The 20,495-nt window shown below is 47.6% G+C and overlaps 1 protein-coding gene across 1 annotated transcript in view; it reads right to left on the bottom strand.

Annotated features, from left to right (window-relative positions):
• The window catches only part of LOC115113082 (AF4/FMR2 family member 3-like), a 68,686-nt gene that overhangs the window by 22,538 nt on the left and 25,653 nt on the right, over nucleotides 1–20,495 (bottom strand). Inside the window, 4 exon segments of the mRNA XM_065015286.1 lie at nucleotides 5,637–5,688; nucleotides 6,962–7,019; nucleotides 7,526–7,553; nucleotides 7,659–7,733. Of these exon segments, the coding sequence (XP_064871358.1) occupies nucleotides 5,637–5,688; nucleotides 6,962–7,019; nucleotides 7,526–7,553; nucleotides 7,659–7,733 (213 nt within the window).

Below are 20,495 nucleotides of genomic sequence, written 5' to 3'. Positions count from 1 at the left end.
ACTTGTATGACGTTTGTAAATACAAATACAATTAAATTACAAGACTAGATAATTAAGCCACAGAGAAAGTCAGCAACCTTCCCACTAGCCATGATTGGCTGAGATAATGAGTGGGCTGGACATGCTGAGAGATGAGTTGGGATTGGTCTGCCTTAAAACACGCTTCTATCTATTTGAGCTGGTCATTATGTGAAGGTAATCCTGTCTACTGTATTGCATAATAAAACTTAACAAAAGGCTCCACTATGAAAGTATCCATTTCAATAGAATGTCACTGCAACAACTGTTTCAGAGCACTCTCGTCTGAGTGTACCAGAACGCAGAATAACTGATGAATTTACGAATGCTGTCAACCGGTGGGTGTAGCTGGTGCAGGAGAGCAGAGATGAGTGGACTAAGCACTTTACTCAGGCAATTATTAAAACAGGACGCAACTGCGTCACAAAAAATAAATGCCCAAAGAACAAGTGAGGCAGCACAAAGTACACACAACCAAGTACAAAGTACACACAACCAACACAACCAAGTACAAAGTACACACAACCAAGCACAAAGTACACACAACCAAGTACAAAGTACACACAACCAAGCACAAAGTACACACAACCAAGTACAAAGTACACACAACCAAGTACAAAGTACACACAACCAAGCACAAAGTACACACAACCAAGTACAAAGTCCACACAACCAAGTACAAAGTACACACAACCAAGTACAAAGTACACACAACCAAGTACAAAGTACCGGCTGCCACAAAGCACGGGTACACAACAAAACCCGGCGTACACCGGCCGGAAGCGTACCCACCTGATAATAAACAATACCCCACACAGACATGGGGGGGAACAGAGGGTTATATACACAACAAGTAATGAGGGAATGTAAACCAGGTGTGTGGGAAAACAAAACAAAACAAATGGAAAATGAAAGGTGGATTGGCGATGGCTAGAATACCGGTGACGTCGACTGCCGAACGCCGCCCGAACAAGGAGAGGAACCGACTTCGGCGGAAGTCGTGACAAACGCTCAACACCCGGTTGAAGATGGCCGGTGTCAGTAAACGTTGGCAAAAAAACAACAAAATAACATGAAAACAGCCTAACCAGCTCTGCTAGGGAGTACAAAATAACATGAAAACAGCCTAACCAGCTCTGCTAGGGAGTACAAAATAACATGAAAACAGCCTAACCAGCTCTGCTAGGGAGTACAAAATAACATGAAAACAGCCTAACCAGCTCTGCTAGGAGTACAAAATAACATGAAAACAGCCTAACCAGCTCTGCTAGGAGTACAAAATAACATGAAAACAGCCTAACCAGCTCTGCTAGGGAGTACAAAATAACATGAAAACAGCCTAACCAGCTCTGCTAGGAGTACAAAATAACATGAAAACAGCCTAACCAGCTCTGCTAGGAGTACAAAATAACATGAAAACAGCCTAACCAGCTCTGCTAGGAGTACAAAATAACATGAAAACAGCCTAACCAGCTCTGCTAGGAGTACAAAATAACATGAAAACAGCCTAACCAGCTCTGCTAGGGAGTACAAAATAACATGAAAACAGCCTAACCAGCTCTGCTAGGGAGTACAAAATAACATGAAAACAGCCTAACCAGCTCTGCTAGGGAGTACAAAATAACATGAAAACAGCCTAACCAGCTCTGCTAGGGAGTACAAAACAACATGAAAACAGCCTAACCAGCTCTGCTAGGGAGTACAAAATAACATGAAAACAGCCTAACCAGCTCTGCTAGGGAGTACAAAATAACATGAAAACAGTCTAACCAGCTCTGCTATGGAGTACAAAATAACATGAAAACAGCCTAACCAGCTCTGCTAGGGAGTACAAAATAACATGAAAACAGCCTAACCAGCTCTGCTAGGGAGTACAAAATAACATGAAAACAGCCTAACCAGCTCTGCTAGCCTAACCAGGAGTACAAAATAACATGAAAACAGCCTAACCAGCTCTGCTAGGGAGTACAAAATAACATGAAAACAGCCTAACCAGCTCTGCTAGGGAGTACAAAATAACATGAAAACAGCCTAACCAGCTCTGCTAGGGAGTACAAAATAACATGAAAACAGCCTAACCAGCTCTGCTAGGGAGTACAAAATAACATGAAAACAGCCTAACCAGCTCTGCTAGGGAGTACAAAATAACATGAAAACAGCCTAACCAGCTCTGCTAGGGAGTACAAAATAACATGAAAACAGCCTAACCAGCTCTGCTAGGGCGAGTACAAAATAACATGAAAACAGCCTAACCAGCTCTGCTAGGGAGTACAAAATAACATGAAAACAGCCTAACCAGCTCTGCTAGGGAGTACAAAATAACATGAAAACAGCCTAACCAGCTCTGCTAGGGAGTACAAAACAACATGAAAACAGCCTAACCAGCTCTGCTAGGGAGTACAAAATAACATGAAAACAGCCTAACCAGCTCTGCTAGGGAGTACAAAATAACATGAAAACAGTCTAACCAGCTCTGCTATGGAGTACAAAATAACATGAAAACAGCCTAACCAGCTCTGCTAGGGAGTACAAAATAACATGAAAACAGCCTAACCAGCTCTGCTAGGGAGTACAAAATAACATGAAAACAGCCTAACCAGCTCTGCTAGGGAGTACAAAATAACATGAAAACAGCCTAACCAGCTCTGCTAGGGAGTACAAAATAACATGAAAACAGCCTAACCAGCTCTGCTAGGAGTACAAAATAACATGAAAACAGCCTAACCAGCTCTGCTAGGGAGTACAAAATAACATGAAAACAGCCTAACCAGCTCTGCTAGGAGTACAAAATAACATGAAAACAACCTAACCAGCTCTGCTAGGAGTACAAAATAACATGAAAACAGCCTAACCAGCTCTGCTAGGGAGTACAAAATAACATGAAAACAGCCTAACCAGCTCTGCTAGGGAGTACAAAATAACATGAAAACAGCCTAACCAGCTCTGCTAGGAGTACAAAATAACATGAAAACAGCCTAACCAGCTCTGCTAGGGAGTACAAAATAACATGAAAACAGCCTAACCAGCTCTGCAAAATAACATGAAAACAGCCTAACCAGCTCTGCTAGGGAGTACAAAATAACATGAAAACAGCCTAACCAGCTCTGCTAGGAGTACAAAATAACATGAAAACAGCCTAACCAGCTCTGCTAGGGAGTACAAAATAACATGAAAACAGCCTAACCAGCTCTGCTAGGGAGTACAAAATAACATGAAAACAGCCTAACCAGCTCTGCTAGGAGTACAAAATAACATGAAAACAGCCTAACCAGCTCTGCTAGGGAGTACAAAATAACATGAAAACAGCCTAACCAGCTCTGCTAGGGAGTACAAAATAACATGAAAACAGCCTAACCAGCTCTGCTAGGAGTACAAAATAACATGAAAACAGCCTAACCAGCTCTGCTAGGGAGTACAAAATAACATGAAAACAGCCTAACCAGCTCTGCTAGGGAGTACAAAATAACATGAAAAACAGCCTAACCAGCTCTGCTAGGAGTACAAAATAACATGAAAACAGCCTAACCAGCTCTGCTAGGGAGTACAAAAAACATGAAAACACCCTAACCAGCTCTGCTAGGAGTACAAAATAACATGAAAACAGCCTAACCAGCTCTGCTAGGGAGTACAAAATAACATGAAAACAGCCTAACCAGCTCTGCTAGGAAAACAGCCTAAGTACAAAATAACATGAAAACAGCCTAACCAGCTCTGCTAGGGAGTACAAAATAACATGAAAACAGCCTAACCAGCTCTGCTAGGGCGAGTACAAAATAACATGAAAACAGCCTAACCAGCTCTGCTAGGGAGTACAAAATAACATGAAAACAGCCTAACCAGCTCTGCTAGGGAGTACAAAATAACATGAAAACAGCCTAACCAGCTCTGCTAGGGAGTACAAAATAACATGAAAACAGCCTAACCAGCTCTGCTAGGGAGTACAAAATAACATGAAAACAGCCTAACCAGCTCTGCTAGGGAGTACAAAATAACATGAAAACAGCCTAACCAGCTCTGCTAGGGCGAGTACAATGGTCAGGGTTTGGGTGGGGGCTAAAGCTTAACCAGCTCTGCTAGGCGTACAAAAAGTACAATGGTCAGGTTTGGGTGGGGGCAAAATAACATGAAAAAGCTAACCAGCTCTGCTAGGGCAAAAGTACAAAATAACATGAAAACATGAAAACAGCCTAACCAGCTCTGCTAGGCGAGTACAATGGTCAGGGTTTGGGTGGGGGCTAAAGCTTAACCAGCTCTGCTAGGGCGAGTACAATGGTCAGGGTTTGGGTGGGGGCTAAAGCTTAACCAGCTCTGCTAGGGCGAGTACAAAATAACATGAAAACAGCCTAACCAGCTCTGCTAGGGCGAGTACAATGGTCAGGGTTTGGGTGGGGGCTAAAGCTTAACCAGCTCTGCTAGGGCGAGTACAATGGTCAGGGTTTGGGTGGGGGCTAAAGCTTAACCAGCTCTGCTAGGGCGAGTACAATGGTCAGGGTTTGGGTGGGGGCTAAAGCTTAACCAGCTCTGCTAGGGCGAGTACAAAATAACATGAAAACAGCCTAACCAGCTCTGCTAGGGAGTACAAAATAACATGAAAACAGCCTAACCAGCTCTGCTAGGGCGAGTACAATGGTCAGGGTTTGGGTGGGGGCTAAAGCCTAACCAGCTCTGCTAGGGCGAGTACAATGGTCAGGGTTTGGGTGGGGGCTAAAGCTTAACCAGCTCTGCTAGGTCGAGTACAATGGTCAGGGTTTGGGTGGGGGCTAAAGCTTAACCAGCTCTGCTAGAGCGAGTACAAAATAACATGAAAACAGCCTAACCAGCTCTGCTAGGGCGAGTACAATGGTCAGGGTTTGGGTGGGGGCTAAAGCCTAACCAGCTCTGCTAGGGCGAGTACAATGGTCAGGGTTTGGGTGGGGGCTAAAGCTTAAGATGATTCTTATGGCATTGCACACGGTCAGTGTGAACCAGAGGGACTTGACACAACGGGCCAAGCTGTACAAACATAACGGAAACGACACAGGACGTCTTATTTAATCAAAGGGTTTGAAGCGTTCATCCATGTATACAGGTAAGAGTCTAGCTACAGGTATTATACGTTTCTAAATTCATTCGTTTTCTAGGTACAGCTCACTGTTAGCTAGCTAACATTATGTTTATGATCTGTGTGTAGTAATGTTATCTCAAAAAGCCATTTCGCATGCTATTCTCTCTCTCTCTCTCTCTCTCTCCCAGCCCCCCCAGGCCTGGCCCCTCACCAAACTGCAGGTTTGCTATTCGCATGCTATTCTCCCTCTCAATCTTCGACCCCTCTCTCAATCTTCTCTCTTCCTCCCACCCTTTCCAGATAATACAACTTTAAATAAGGGATGTAGCCACGTTACTCAGTTACAAAGTTATTTGTTACTATAGTTACTAAAAAACTAGTTTGGCTTCTTTCTTTTACTGTGTAGAAGCCAACGGTAGAGGTGTGGGGGGGGGCTAGAGGAGTGTTGGAGGGAGCAGAGAGGAATGGTGCAAGGAGGGAGGAGATAGGGAGGAAAGAGGGAGGGCGGAGAGAGTGTCTGAAATATTGCTAAAATGTTCTGAAAGGTTTGTAGAATGTTATTGGGCGTCCCTACCTTGTCAGCATCCTCCTCGTCACTGCTGAGCTTCAAGTCATCAGCGAGCATACTGGGAAAAAAATTCAAACCATACGTAAAGAGAAAGACTAAAGTAAATGAAAGGATGAAGTAGACAGAGGCTGTATCCAGTCTAGTTGTGAGGGGGTAATAAGGTATGACTGACAGAGGCTGTATCCAGTCTAGTTGTGAGGGGGTAATGAGGTGTGACTGACAGAGGCTGTACCCAGTCTAGTTGTGAGGGGGTAATGAGGTATGACTGACAAGAGGCTGTATCCAGTCTAGTTGTGAGGGGGTAATGAGGTGTGACTGACAGAGGCTGTACCCAGTCTAGTTGTGAGGGGGTAATGAGGTATGACTGACAAGAGGCTGTATCCAGTCTAGTTGTGAGGGGGTAATGAGGTGTGACTGACAGAGGCTGTATCCAGTCTAGTTGTGAGGGGGTAATGAGGTGTGACTGACAGAGGCTGTATCCAGTCTAGTTGTGAGGGGGTAATGAGGTATGACTGACAGAGGCTGTATCCAGTCTAGTTGTGAGGGGGTAATAAGGTATGACTGACAGAGGCTGTATCCAGTCTAGTTGTGAGTGGGGTAATGAGGTATGACTGACAGAGGCTGTACCCAGTCTAGTTGTGAGGGGGTAATAAGGTATGACTGACAGAGGCTGTATCCAGTCTAGTTGTGAGGGGGTAATGAGGTATGACTGACAAGAGGCTGTATCCAGTCTAGTTGTGAGGGGGTAATGAGGTATGACTGACAGAGGCTGTATCCAGTCTAGTTGTGAGGGGGTAATGAGGTGTGACTGACAGAGGCTGTATCCAGTCTAGTTGTGAGGGGGTAATGAGGTGTGACTGACAGAGGCTGTATCCAGTCTAGTTGTGAGGGGGTAATGAGGTATGACTGACAGAGGCTGTACCCAGTCTAGTTGTGAGGGGGTAATGAGGTATGACTGACAAGAGGCTGTATCCAGTCTAGTTGTGAGGGGGTAATGAGGTATGACTGACAGAGGCTGTATCCAGTCCAGTAATGATGTATGATATGTCATCTCTGACAGAGGATATAAAGAGTTAATAAGTCAGGAGACTGTTCTGCATCTGAAGAAGTTCACACAAATGTCAGGTCACCTTTGGACTGGTGTCCTGGTGTTTTTATGCCATGTTGGCTACACAACTAAAACTGTCCGATTAGTACTACTCCCTCTGTGTGTGTGTGTCGGTTTGTAAGTGTGTGCGTGCGTGTTTGTGTGTAAGCGAGGATCACAGCCCGGCTCATGGCCCCAGTGTTCGGTGACCTTAGGTAGATCATGTTTCTCGTGTCCCACTTACGATTTGTGAGGCGCCACGTGAGGCTGGGTCATCCTCAGCTGCTGCACATTCTCCCAAGCTGCGAGAGAGAGAGGTGAGAGAGAGACACAGATGAGAGAGAGGTGAGAGAGAGAGACACAGATGAGAGAGAGAGAGAGGTGAGAGAGAGAGAGAGAGAGAGAGGTGAGAGAGAGAGAGAGAGAGAGAGAGAGAGAGAGAGAGAGAGAGAGAGAGAGAGAGAGAGAGAGAGAGGTGAGAGAGAGAGAGAGAGGTGAGAGAGAGAGAGAGAGAGAGAGAGAGGTGAGAGAGAGACACAGATGAGAGAGAGGTGAGAGAGAGAGGTGTGTGTGTGAGAGAGAGAGAGGTGAGAGAGAGAGGTGTGTGTGTGAGAGAGAGAGAGAGAGAGAGAGAGAGAGAGACACACAGAGAGAGAGAGAGAGAGAGAGAGAGAGAGAGACGAGGGAGACACAGGAGTGAAGACACACACACATTGTCACGCTATACATATCCGGTATAACATGACAGGGAAAGGTTACAGACATATACACACAGGACAAAAACACACACTGGAGTGTGAATACATACTTTGCTGAGTTGTGTGCGGCTTTGCTTCCTAAAGAGAGCGAGAGAGAGAGCAAGAGAGAAATTAAAGACACACACACACACACACACACACACAGACAGACACAGACAGACACACAGACACAGACAGCCCTACCTTAGGGTTATAGGGGAAGCGTTGGGCCTGACTCCCTCCTGAGGGTTGCTGGGATGGCCAGGAATGGGTCATGTCCTGGGGGGAGGAAGTTTAGAGGTCAGAGGCAACAGAGATGGATAGACTTTACCAAGCTTACAGAGAAGCATCTGCACACACACACTATGCAGTATTAGAATGAGAGTCTTCTGGGGGTTGACTCATAGTACAGGCTGCAGTGCCCTATGAGGAAATCTTGACCAAGAGAAGGTATCTGCCACTAGAGGGGGTGTTGTGGTATTTCTCATGACTCATTCTAAAACATGCCACTAGAGGGAGTGTTGTGGTATTTATTATGACTCATTCAAATCCAATCAAATTGTATTGGTCACATACACATGTTTAGCAGATGTTATTGCGGGTGTAGCGAAATGCTTGATTACTCAGGTTACAGATTACTCTCCACTTCCCTGCTGCCTGGACCACATCACTATGGGCTTTAGCCATTGAACTTAACCTAGCTTTAGACCAACGTGTGATTGGTTATGTCCTAACTCTAACCCTTGACCTGAAAGACATGAGGGTGATGAGAGTGCTGAGGGGTGATGAGAGGGCTGAGGGGTGATGAGAGGACTGAGGGGTGATGAGAGGGCTGAGGGGTGATGTGAGGGGTGAGAAGAGGGCTGAGGGGTGATGAGAGTGCTGAGGGGTGATGAGAGGACTGAGGGGTGATGAGAGGACTGAGGGGTGATGAGAGGGGTGAGAAGAGGGCTGAGGCGTGATGAGAGTGCTGAGGGGTGATGAGAGGACTGAGGGGTGATGAGAGGGGTGAGAAAAGGGCTGAGGGGTGACGAGAGTGCTGAGGGGTGATGAGAGGGCTGAGGGTTGATGAGAGGACTGAGGGGTGATGAGAGGGCTGAGGGGTGATGAGAGGGCTGAGGGTTGATGAGAGGGCTGAGGGGTGATGAGAGGGCTGAGGGTTGATGAGAGGGGTGAGGAGAGGGCTGAGGGGTGATGAGAGGGCTGAGGGTTGATGAGAGGGGTGAGGGGTGATGAGAGGGCTGAGGGGTGATGAGAGTGCTGAGGGGTGATGAGAGTGCTGAGGGGTAATGAGAGGGCTGAGGGGTGATGAGAGGACTGAGGGGTGATGAGAGGGCTGAGGGGTGATGAGAGTGCTGAGTGTTGATGAGAGGGCTGAGGGGTGATGAGAGGGCTGAGGGGTGATGAGAGGGGTGAGAAAAGGGCTGAGGGGTGATGAGAGTGCTGAGGGTTGATGAGAGGGCTGAGGGTTGATGAGAGGACTGAGGGGTGATGAGAGGGCTAAGGGGTGATGAGAGGGCTGAGGGGTGATGAGAGGGCTGAGGGTTGATGGGAGGGCTGAGGGGTGATGAGAGGGCTGAGGGTTGATGAGAGGGGTGAGGAGAGAGGGCTGAGGGGTGATGAGAGGGCTGAGGGTTGATGAGAGGGGTGAGGAGAGGGCTGATGAGAGGGTTGAGGGTTGATGAGAGTGGGCTGAGGGTTGATGAGAGGGCTGAGGGTTGATGAGAGGGCTGAGGGTGATGAGGGCTGAGGGTTGATGAGAGGGCTGAGGGGTGATGAGAGGGCTGAGGGTTGATGAGAGGGCTGAGGGTTGATGAGAGGGCTGAGGGGTGATGAGAGGGCTGAGGGTTGATGAGAGAGGGGCTGAGAGGGTTGGTTGATGAGAGGGCTGAGGGCTGGGTTGATGAGAGGGCTGAGGGTTGATGAGAGGGCTGAGGGGTGATGAGAGGGCTGAGGGTTGATGAGAGGGCTGAGGGGTTGATGAGAGGGCTGAGGGTGATGAGAGGGCTGAGGGGTGATGAGAGGGCTGAGGGTGATGAGAGGGCTGAGGGTTGATGAGAGGCCTGAGGGGTGATGAGGGCTGAGGGTGATGAGAGGGCTGAGGGTTGATGAGAGGGCTGAGGGGTTGAGGGCTGAGGGGTGATGAGAGGGCTGAGGGTTGATGAGAGGCCTGAGGGGTGATGAGGGCTGAGGGGTGATGAGAGGGCTGAGGGTTGATGAGAGGGCTGAGGGTTGATGAGGGCTGAGGGGTGATGAGAGGGCTGAGGGTTGATGAGAGGCCTGAGGGGTGATGAGGGCTGAGGGGTGATGAGAGAGGGCTGAGGGGTGATGAGAGGGCTGAGGGGTGATGAGAGGGCTGAGGGGTGATGAGAGGGCTGAGGGTTGATGAGAGGGCTGAGGGTGATGAGAGGGCTGAGGGTTGATGAGAGGCCTGAGGGCTGAGGGTGATGAGAGGGCTGAGGGTTGATGAGAGGGCTGAGGGGTGATGAGAGGGCTGAGGGTTGATGAGAGGGCTGAGGGGTTGATGAGAGGGCTGAGGGGTGATGAGGGCTGAGGGGTGATGATGAGGGGTGATGAGAGAGGGCTGAGGGGTGATGAGAGGGCTGAGGGTTGATGAGAGGGCTGAGGGTGATGAGAGGGCTGAGGGGTGATGAGAGGGCTGAGGGTTGATGAGAGGGCTGAGGGGTGATGAGAGGGCTGAGGGTTGATGAGAGGGCTGAGGGTTGATGAGAGGGCTGAGGGGTGATGAGAGGGCTGAGGGGTGATGAGAGGGCTGAGGGTTGATGAGAGGGCTGAGGGTTGATGAGAGGGCTGAGGGTTGATGAGATGATGAGGGCTGATGATGGGCTGAGGGTTGATGAGAGGGCTGAGGGTGATGAGAGGGCTGAGGGTTGATGAGAGGGCTGAGGGTTGATGAGAGGGCTGAGGGGTGATGAGAGGGCTGAGGGTTGATGAGAGGGCTGAGGGTTGATGAGAGGGCTGAGGGGTGATGAGAGGGCTGAGGGGTGTTGAGGGTTGATGAGAGGGCTGAGGGGTGATGAGAGGGCTGAGGGGTGAGGGTTGATGAGGGCTGAGGGTTGATGAGAGGGCTGAGGGTTGATGAGAGGGCTGAGGGGTGATGAGAGGGCTGAGGGTTGATGAGAGAGGCTGAGGGGTGATGAGAGGGCTGAGGTGATGGTTGATGAGAGGGCTGAGGGTTGATGAGAGGGCTGAGGGTTGATGAGAGGGCTGAGGGGTGATGAGAGGGCTGAGGGTTGATGAGAGGGCTGAGGGTTGATGAGAGGGCTGAGGGGTGATGAGAGGGCTGAGGGGTTGATGAGAGGGCTGAGGGGTGATGAGAGGGCTGAGGGTTGATGAGAGGGCTGAGGGTTGATGAGAGGGCTGAGGGGTTGATGAGAGAGGGCTGAGGGGTGATGAGAGGGCTGAGGGGGTGATGAGAGGGCTGAGGGGTGATGAGAGGGCTGAGGGGTGATGAGAGGGCTGAGGGTTGATGAGAGGGCTGATGAGGGCTGAGGGTTGATGAGAGGGCTGAGGGGTGATGAGAGGGCTGAGGGGTGATGAGAGGGCTGAGGGTTGATGAGAGGGCTGAGGGGTGATGAGAGGGCTGAGGGTTGATGAGAGGGCTGAGGGGTGATGAGAGGGCTGAGGGTTGATGAGAGGGCTGAGGGGTGATGAGGGCTGAGGGTTGATGAGAGGGCTGAGGGGATGAGAGATGAGGGTGAGGGCTGAGGGTTGATGAGAGGGCTGAGAGGTGATGAGAGGGCTGAGGGGTGATGAGAGGCCTGAGGGGTGATGAGAGGGCTGAGGGTTGATGAGAGGGCTGAGGGGTGATGAGAGGGCTGAGGGGTGATGAGAGGGCTGAGGGTTGATGAGAGGCCTGAGGGGTGATGAGAGGGCTGAGGGGTGATGAGGGCTGAGGGTTGATGAGAGGGCTGAGGGGTGATGAGAGGGCTGAGGGTTGATGAGAGGCCTGAGGGGTGATGAGAGGGCTGAGAGGTGATGAGAGGGCTGAGGGGTGATGAGAGGGCTGAGGGTTGATGAGAGGGCTGAGGGGTGATGAGAGGGCTGAGGGGTGATGAGAGGGCTGAGGGTTGATGAGAGGCCTGAGGGGTGATGAGGGCTGAGGGTTGATGAGAGGGCTGAGGGTTGATGAGAGGGCTGAGGGTTGATGAGAGGCCTGAGGGGTGATGAGAGGGCTGAGGGTTGATGAGAGGCCTGAGGGGTGATGAGGGCTGAGGGTTGATGAGAGTGCTGAGGGTTGATGAGAGGGCTGAGGGTTGATGAGAGGCCTGAGGGGTGATGAGAGGGCTGAGGGTTGATGAGAGGGCTGAGGGGTGATGAGAGGGCTGAGGGTTGATGAGAGGGCTGAGGGTTGATGAGAGGGCTGAGGGGTGATGAGAGGGCTGAGGGTTGATGAGAGGGCTGAGGGGTGATGAGAGGGCTGAGGGGTGATGAGGGCTGAGGGTTGATGAGAGGGCTGAGGGGTGATGAGAGGGCTGAGGGGTGATGAGAGGGCTGAGGGGTGATGAGAGGGCTGAGGGTTGATGAGAGGGCTGAGGGGTGATGAGGGCTGAGGGGTGATGAGAGGGCTGAGGGGTGATGAGAGGGCTGAGGGGTGATGAGAGGGCTGAGGGTTGATGAGAGGGCTGAGGGTTGATGAGAGGCCTGAGGGGTGATGAGAGGGCTGAGGGTTGATGAGAGGGCTGAGAGGTGATGAGAGGGCTGAGGGGTGATGAGAGGCCTGAGGGGTGATGAGGGCTGAGGGTTGATGAGAGGGCTGAGGGGTGATGAGAGGGCTGAGGGTTGATGAGAGGCCTGAGGGGTGATGAGGGCTGAGGGTTGATGAGAGGCCTGAAGGGTGATGAGAGGGCTGAGGGTTGATGAGAGGGCTGAGAGGTGATGAGAGGGCTGAGGGGTGATGAGAGGGCTGAGGGTTGATGAGAGGGCTGAGGGGTGATGAGAGTGCTGAGGGGTGATGAGAGGGCTGAGGGTTGATGAGAGGGCTGAGGGTTGATGAGAGGCCTGAGGGGTGATGAGAGGGCTGAGGGTTGATGAGAGGGCTGAGGGGTGATGAGAGGGCTGAGGGGTGATGAGGGCTGAGGGTTGATGAGAGGGCTGAGGGGTGATGAGGGCTGAGGGTTGATGAGAGGGCTGAGGGGTGATGAGAGGGCTGAGGGTTCATGAGAGGGCTGAGGGGTGATGAGGGCTGAGGGTTGATGAGAGGGCTGAGGGGTGATGAGAGGGCTGAGGGGTGATGAGGGCTGAGGTTTGATGAGTTGGCTGAGGGTTGATGAGAGGGCTGAGGGGTGATGAGAGGGCTGAGGGGTGATGAGGGCTGAGGGTTGATGAGAGGGCTGAGGGTTGATGAGAGGGCTGAGGGGTGATGAGGGCTGAGGGGTGATGAGAGGGCTGAGGGGTGATGAGAGGGCTGAGGGGTGATGAGAGGGCTTGTAGTGTCTGCAAAATATGTAGATTGTGATAAACACACAAACACAAACAGACAGACAGACAGACAGACAGACAGACAGACAGACAGACAGACAGACAGACAGACAGACAGACAGACAGACAGACAGACATACAGGCTGAGGGGTGACAGACAGACAGACAGTGATAAACACACAAACACAAACAGACAGACTACACTGTCTGTTCTATCTGAATACAGGAGCCCAGCTGAAGAGGACAGCCGGACAGACAGACAGACAGACAGACAGACAGACAGACAGACCATGGACAATGTGTGTGTGTGAATTCAAACGTGTAATGATACAGCCGATACACAGTGTGAAACAGGTTCTTACTCTATTGTGGCTGTGATGTGTTTTGAGAGACAACTGTCACTTCCTGACACTTTGTGTGTATTGTACATCCACTTCTGTGTGTTTTGTGCATATTTGTGTGTGTGTGTGTGAGCATGTGTATGCCTGTGCATGTGGGTATGTGCACGTGTGTGTGTGCGTGTGTTTGCGACAATGTCCCTGAAGCATTGGTCTGCCAGAGGAAGGAAAGGGTTTGTGATGATCGGGGTGATAATCGTCGGGGTGATAATCGTCGGGGTGATAATCATCGGAGTGATTATAAGACAGGATAGTACACTGTACACAGTCTGTTCTATCTGAATACAGGAGCCCAGCGCTGAAGAGGAAGCCAGCCGGCCAGCTACAGAGGGAGATCTGGCACTACACTGTCTGTTCTATCTGAATACAGGAGCCCAGCGCTGAAGAGGAAGCCAGCCGGCCAGCTACAGAGGGAGATCTGGCACTACACTGTCTGTTCTATCTGAATACAGGAGCCCAGCGCTGAAGAGGAAGCCAGCCGGCCAGCTACAGAGGGAGATCTGGCACTACACAATCTTTGCTCCAGTCCTCATCACATACAACTGATTAGATTGACTGACAAAAACAAAACATGTTAGGAGAAGTTATTTAGTATGAATCAATAATTAATGGCAGAAAGAAGTTTGTTTGTCTGTGTGCCAAGTCCATGCTGACTTTTACGTCACCATTGAACAGGAAACAGGCTCTGGAAAAGGTCAGGCCTTATCTGTTCTGATTTGGTGTGTGTGTATGTGTGTATGTGTGTGTGTATCAGTTGTCGTGGGCAGCTGTTTGGAGAAGGAGGAGGTGCTTTCTGTACATTTGAGTGTCCATGCATACCGGGATCTTTGACAGGTTTAGATACTTTTTAAATGTAATTTGATTGGTGGATTCAAATAAAGTATTGAGAGAGAGAGAGAGAGAGATGGACATGTAGATAGAGATGTGTCAGAACAGCAGAGAGATGGACATGTAGATAGAGATGTCTCAGAACAGCAGAGAGATGGACATGTAGATAGAGATATGTCAGAACAGCAGAGAGATGGACATGTAGATAGAGATGTGTCAGAACAACAGAGATGAACATGAGATGGACATGTAGATAGAGATATGTCAGAACAGCAGAGAGATGGACATGTAGATAGAGATGTGTCAGAACAACAGAGATGAACATGAGATGGACATTTAGATAGAGATGTGTCAGAACAACAGAGATGAACATGAGATGGACATGTAGATATAGATGTGTCAAAACAGCAGAGAGATGGACATGTAGATAGCAGAGAGATGGACATGTAGATAGAGATGTGTCAGAACAGCAGAGAGATGGACATGTAGATAGAGATATGTCAGAACAGCAGAGAGATGGACATGAGATGGACATTTAGATAGAGATGTGTCAGAACAGCAGAGAGATGGACATGTAGATAGAGATATGTCAGAACAGCAGAGAGATGGACATGTAGATAGAGATGTGTCAGAACAGCAGAGAGATGAACATGAGATTAACATGTAGATAGAGATGTGTCAGAACAGCAGAGAGATGGACATGTAGATAGAGATATGTCAGAACAGCAGAGAGATGGACATGTAGATAGAGATGTGTCAGAACAGCAGAGAGATGGACATGTAGATAGAGATGTCTCAGAACAGCAGAGAGATGGACATGTAGATAGAGATATGTCAGAACAGCAGAGAGATGGACATGTAGATAGAGATGTGTCAGAACAACAGAGATGAACATGAGATGGACATTTAGATAGAGATGTGTCAGAACAGCAGAGAGATTAACATGTAGATATAGATGTGTCAAAACAGCAGAGAGATGGACATGTAGATAGCAGAGAGATGGACATGTAGATAGAGATGTGTCAGAACAGCAGAGAGATGGACATGTAGATAGAGATGTGTCAGAACAGCAGAGAGATGGACATGTAGATAGAGATATGTCAGAACAGCAGAGAGATGGACATGTAGATAGAGATGTGTCAGAACAGCAGAGAGATGAACATGAGATTAACATGTAGATAGAGATGTGTCAGAACAGCAGAGAGATGGACATGTAGATAGAGATATGTCAGAACAGCAGAGAGATGGACATGTAGATAGAGATATGTCAGAACAGCAGAGAGATGGACATGTAGATAGAGATGTGTCAGAACAGCAGAGAGATGGACATGTAGATAGAGATATGTCAGAACAGCAGAGAGATGGACATGTAGATAGAGATATGTCAGAACAGCAGAGAGATGGACATGTAGATAGAGATATGTCAGAACAGCAGAGAGATGGACATGTAGATAGAGATGTGTCAGAACAGCAGAGAGATGAACATGAGATGGACATGTAGATAGAGATGTGTCAGAACAGCAGAGAGATGGACATGTAGATAGAGATGTGTCAGAACAGCAGAGAGATGGACATGTAGATAGCAGAGAGATGGACATGTAGATAGAGATATGTCAGAACAGCAGAGAGATGGACATGTATATAGAGATGTGTCAGAACAGCAGAGAGATGGACATGTAGATAGAGATGTGTCAGAACAGCAGAGAGATGGACATGTAGATAGAGATGTGTCAGAACAGCAGAGAGATGGACATGTAGATAGAGATGTGTCAGAACAGCAGAGAGATGAACATGTGGATAGAGATGTGTCAGAACAGCAGAGAGATGAACATGAGATGGACATGTAGATAGAGATGTGTCAGAACAGCAGAGAGATGGACATGTAGATAGAGATATGTCAGAACAGCAGAAAGATGGACATGTAGATAGAGATGTCAGAGCAGCAGAGAGATGGACATGTAGATAGAGATATGTCAGAACAGCAGAGAGATGGACATGTAGATAGAGATATGTCAGAACAGCAGAGAGATGGACATGTAGATAGAGATATGTCAGAACAGCAGAGATGGACATGTAGTTAGAGATGTGTCAGAACAGCAGAGAGATGGACATGTAGATAGAGATGTGTCAGAACAGCAGAGAGATGGACATGTAGATAGAGATGTGTCAGAACAGCAGAGTGATGAACATAGATAGAGATGTGTCAGAACAGCAGAGTGATGAACATAGATAGAGATGTGTCAGAACAGCAGAGTGATGAACATAGATAGAGATGTGTCAGAACAGCAGAGAGATGGACATGTAGATAGACATGTGTCAGAACAGCAGAGAGATGGACATGTAGATAGCAGAGAGATGGACATGTAGATAGAGATGTGTCAGAACAGCAGAGAGATGGACATGTAGATAGCAGAGAGATGGACATGTAGATAGAGATGTGTCAGAACAGCAGAGAGATGGACATGTAGATAGAGATGTGTCAGAACAGCAGAGAGATGGACATGCAGATAGAGATATGTCAGAACAGCAGAGAGATGGACATGTAGATAGAGATATGTCAGAACAGCAGAGAGATGGACATGTAGATAGAGATATGTCAGAACAGCAGAGAGATGGACATGTAGATAGAGATATGTCAGAACAGCAGAGAGATGGACATGTAGATAGAGATGTGTCAGAACAGCAGAGAGATGAACATGAGATGGACATGTAGATAGAGATGTGTCAGAACAGCAGAGAGATGGACATGTAGATAGAGATGTGTCAGAACAGCAGAGAGATGGACATGTAGATAGAGATGTGTCAGAACAGCAGAAAGATGGACATGTAGATAGAGATGTGTCAGAACAGCAGAGAGATGGACATGTAGATAGCAGAGAGATGGACATGTAGATAGAGATGTGTCAGAACAGCAGAGAGATGGACATGTAGATAGAGATGTGTCAGAACTGCAGAGAGATGAACATAGATAGAGATGTGTCAGAACAGCAGAGTGATGAACATAGATAGAGATGTGTCAGAACAGCAGAGTGATGAACATAGATAGAGATGTGTCAGAACAGCAGAGAGATGGACATGTAGATAGACATGTGTCAGAACAGCAGAGAGATGAACATGTAGATAGAGATATGTCAGAACAGCAGAGAGATGGACATGTAGATAGAGATGTGTCAAAACAGCAGAGAGATGGACATGTAGATAGCAGAGAGATGGACATGTAGATAGAGATGTCAGAACAGCAGAGAGATTAACATGTAGATAGAGATGTGTCAAAACAGCAGAGAGATGGACATGTAGATAGACATGTGTCAGAACAGCAGAGAGATGGCCATGTAGATAGCAGAGAGATGGACATGTAGATAGAGATGTGTCAGAACAGCAGAGAGATGGACATGTAGATAGCAGAGCGATGGACATGTAGATAGAGATGTGTCAGAACAGCAGAGAGATGGACATGTAGATAGAGATGTGTCAGAACAGCAGAGAGATGGACATGTAGATAGAGATGTGTCAGAACAGCAGAGAGATGAACATGTAGATAGAGATATGTCAGAACAGCAGAGAGATGGACATGTAGATAGAGATGTGTCAGAACAGCAGAGTGATGAACATAGATAGAGATGTGTCAGAACAGCAGAGTGATGAACATAGATAGAGATGTGTCAGAACAGCAGAGTGATGAACATAGATAGAGATGTGTCAGAACAGCAGAGAGATGGACATGTAGATAGAGATGTGTCAGAACAGCAGAGAGAGACAGAGATGGACATGTCAGATAGCAGAGAGATGGACATGTAGATAGAGATGTGTCAGAACAGCAGAGAGATGGACATGTAGATAGCAGAGAGATGGACATGTAGATAGAGATGTGTCAGAACAGCAGAGAGATGGACATGTAGATAGAGATGTGTCAGAACAGCAGAGAGATGGACATGCAGATAGAGATATGTCAGAACAGCAGAGAGATGGACATGTAGATAGAGATATGTCAGAACAGCAGAGAGATGGACATGTAGATAGAGATATGTCAGAACAGCAGAGAGATGGACATGTAGATAGAGATGTGTCAGAACAGCAGAGAGATGAACATGAGATGGACATGTAGATAGAGATGTGTCAGAACAGCAGAGAGATGGACATGTAGATAGAGATGTGTCAGAACAGCAGAGAGATGGACATGTAGATAGAGATGTGTCAGAACAGCAGAAAGATGGACATGTAGATAGAGATGTGTCAGAACAGCAGAGAGATGGACATGTAGATAGCAGAGAGATGGACATGTAGATAGAGATGTGTCAGAACAGCAGAGAGATGGACATGTAGATAGAGATGTGTCAGAACTGCAGAGAGATGAACATAGATAGAGATGTGTCAGAACAGCAGAGTGATGAACATAGATAGAGATGTGTCAGAACAGCAGAGTGATGAACATAGATAGAGATGTGTCAGAACAGCAGAGAGATGGACATGTAGATAGACATGTGTCAGAACAGCAGAGAGATGAACATGTAGATAGAGATATGTCAGAACAGCAGAGAGATGGACATGTAGATAGAGATGTGTCAAAACAGCAGAGAGATGGACATGTAGATAGCAGAGAGATGGACATGTAGATAGAGATGTCAGAACAGCAGAGAGATGGACATGTAGATAGAGATGTGTCAGAACAGCAGAGAGATGGACATGTAGATAGAGATGTGTCAGAACAGCAGAAAGATGGACATGTAGATAGAGATGTGTCAGAACAGCAGAGAGATGGACATGTAGATAGCAGAGAGATGGACATGTAGATAGAGATGTGTCAGAACAGCAGAGAGATGGACATGTAGATAGAGATGTGTCAGAACTGCAGAGAGATGAACATAGATAGAGATGTGTCAGAACAGCAGAGTGATGAACATAGATAGAGATGTGTCAGAACAGCAGAGTGATGAACATAGATAGAGATGTGTCAGAACAGCAGAGAGATGGACATGTAGATAGAGATGTGTCAGAACAGCAGAGAGATGAACATGTAGATAGAGATATGTCAGAACAGCAGAGAGATGGACATGTAGATAGAGATGTGTCAAAACAGCAGAGAGATGGACATGTAGATAGCAGAGAGATGGACATGTAGATAGAGATGTCAGAACAGCAGAGAGATTAACATGTAGATAGAGATGTGTCAAAACAGCAGAGAGATGGACATGTAGATAGACATGTGTCAGAACAGCAGAGAGATGGCCATGTAGATAGCAGAGAGATGGACATGTAGATAGAGATGTGTCAGAACAGCAGAGAGATGGACATGTAGATAGCAGAGCGATGGACATGTAGATAGAGATGTGTCAGAACAGCAGAGAGATGGACATGTAGATAGAGATGTGTCAGAACAGCAGAGAGATGGACATGTAGATAGAGATAGAGTGTCAGAACAGCAGAGAGATGAACATGTAGATAGAGATGTGTCAGAACAGCAGAGATGAACATGAGATGGACATGTAGATAGAGATGTGTCAGAACAGCAGAGAGATGGACATGTAGATAGAGATATGTCAGAACAGCAGAGAGATGGACATGTAGATAGAGATATGTCAGAACAGCAGAGAGATGGACATGCAGATAGAGATATGTCAGAACAGCAGAGAGATGGACATGTAGATAGAGATATGTCAGAACAGCAGAGAGATGGACATGTAGATAGAGATATGTCAGAACAGCAGAGAGATGGACATGTAGATAGAGATGTGTCAGAACAGCAGAGAGATGAACATGAGATGGACATGTAGATAGAGATGTGTCAGAACAGCAGAGAGATGGACATGTAGATAGAGATGTGTCAGAACAGCAGAGAGATGGACATGTAGATAGCAGAGAGATGGACATGTAGATAGAGATATGTAAGAACAGCAGAGAGATGGAAATGTAGATAGAGATATGTCAGAACAGCAGAGAGATGGACATGTAGATAGAGATATGTCAGAACAGCAGAGAGATGGACATGTAGATAGAGATATGTCAGAACAGCAGAGAGATGGACATGTAGATAGAGATATGTCAGAACAGCAGAGAGATGGACATGTAGATAGAGATATGTCAGAACAGCAGAGAGATTAACATGTAGATAGAGATGTGTCAGAACAGCAGAGAGATGGACATGTAGATAGAGATGTCAGAACAGCAGAGAGATTAACATGTAGATAGAGATGTCAGAACAGCAGAGAGATGGACATGTAGATAGAGATATGTCAGAACAGCAGAGAGATGGACATGTAGATAGAGATGTGTCAGAACAGCAGAGAGATGGACATGTAGATAGAGATATGTCAGAACAGCAGAGAGATGGACATGTAGATAGAGATATGTCAGAACAGCAGAGAGATGGACATGT

The sequence above is a fragment of the Oncorhynchus nerka genome, linkage group LG3 (assembly GCF_034236695.1).
Source record: "Oncorhynchus nerka isolate Pitt River linkage group LG3, Oner_Uvic_2.0, whole genome shotgun sequence".
NCBI lineage: Eukaryota > Metazoa > Chordata > Actinopteri > Salmoniformes > Salmonidae > Oncorhynchus > Oncorhynchus nerka.
The sequence above is the reverse complement of the archived record's forward strand: the minus strand, read 5'-3'. Positions and strand labels throughout refer to the sequence as shown.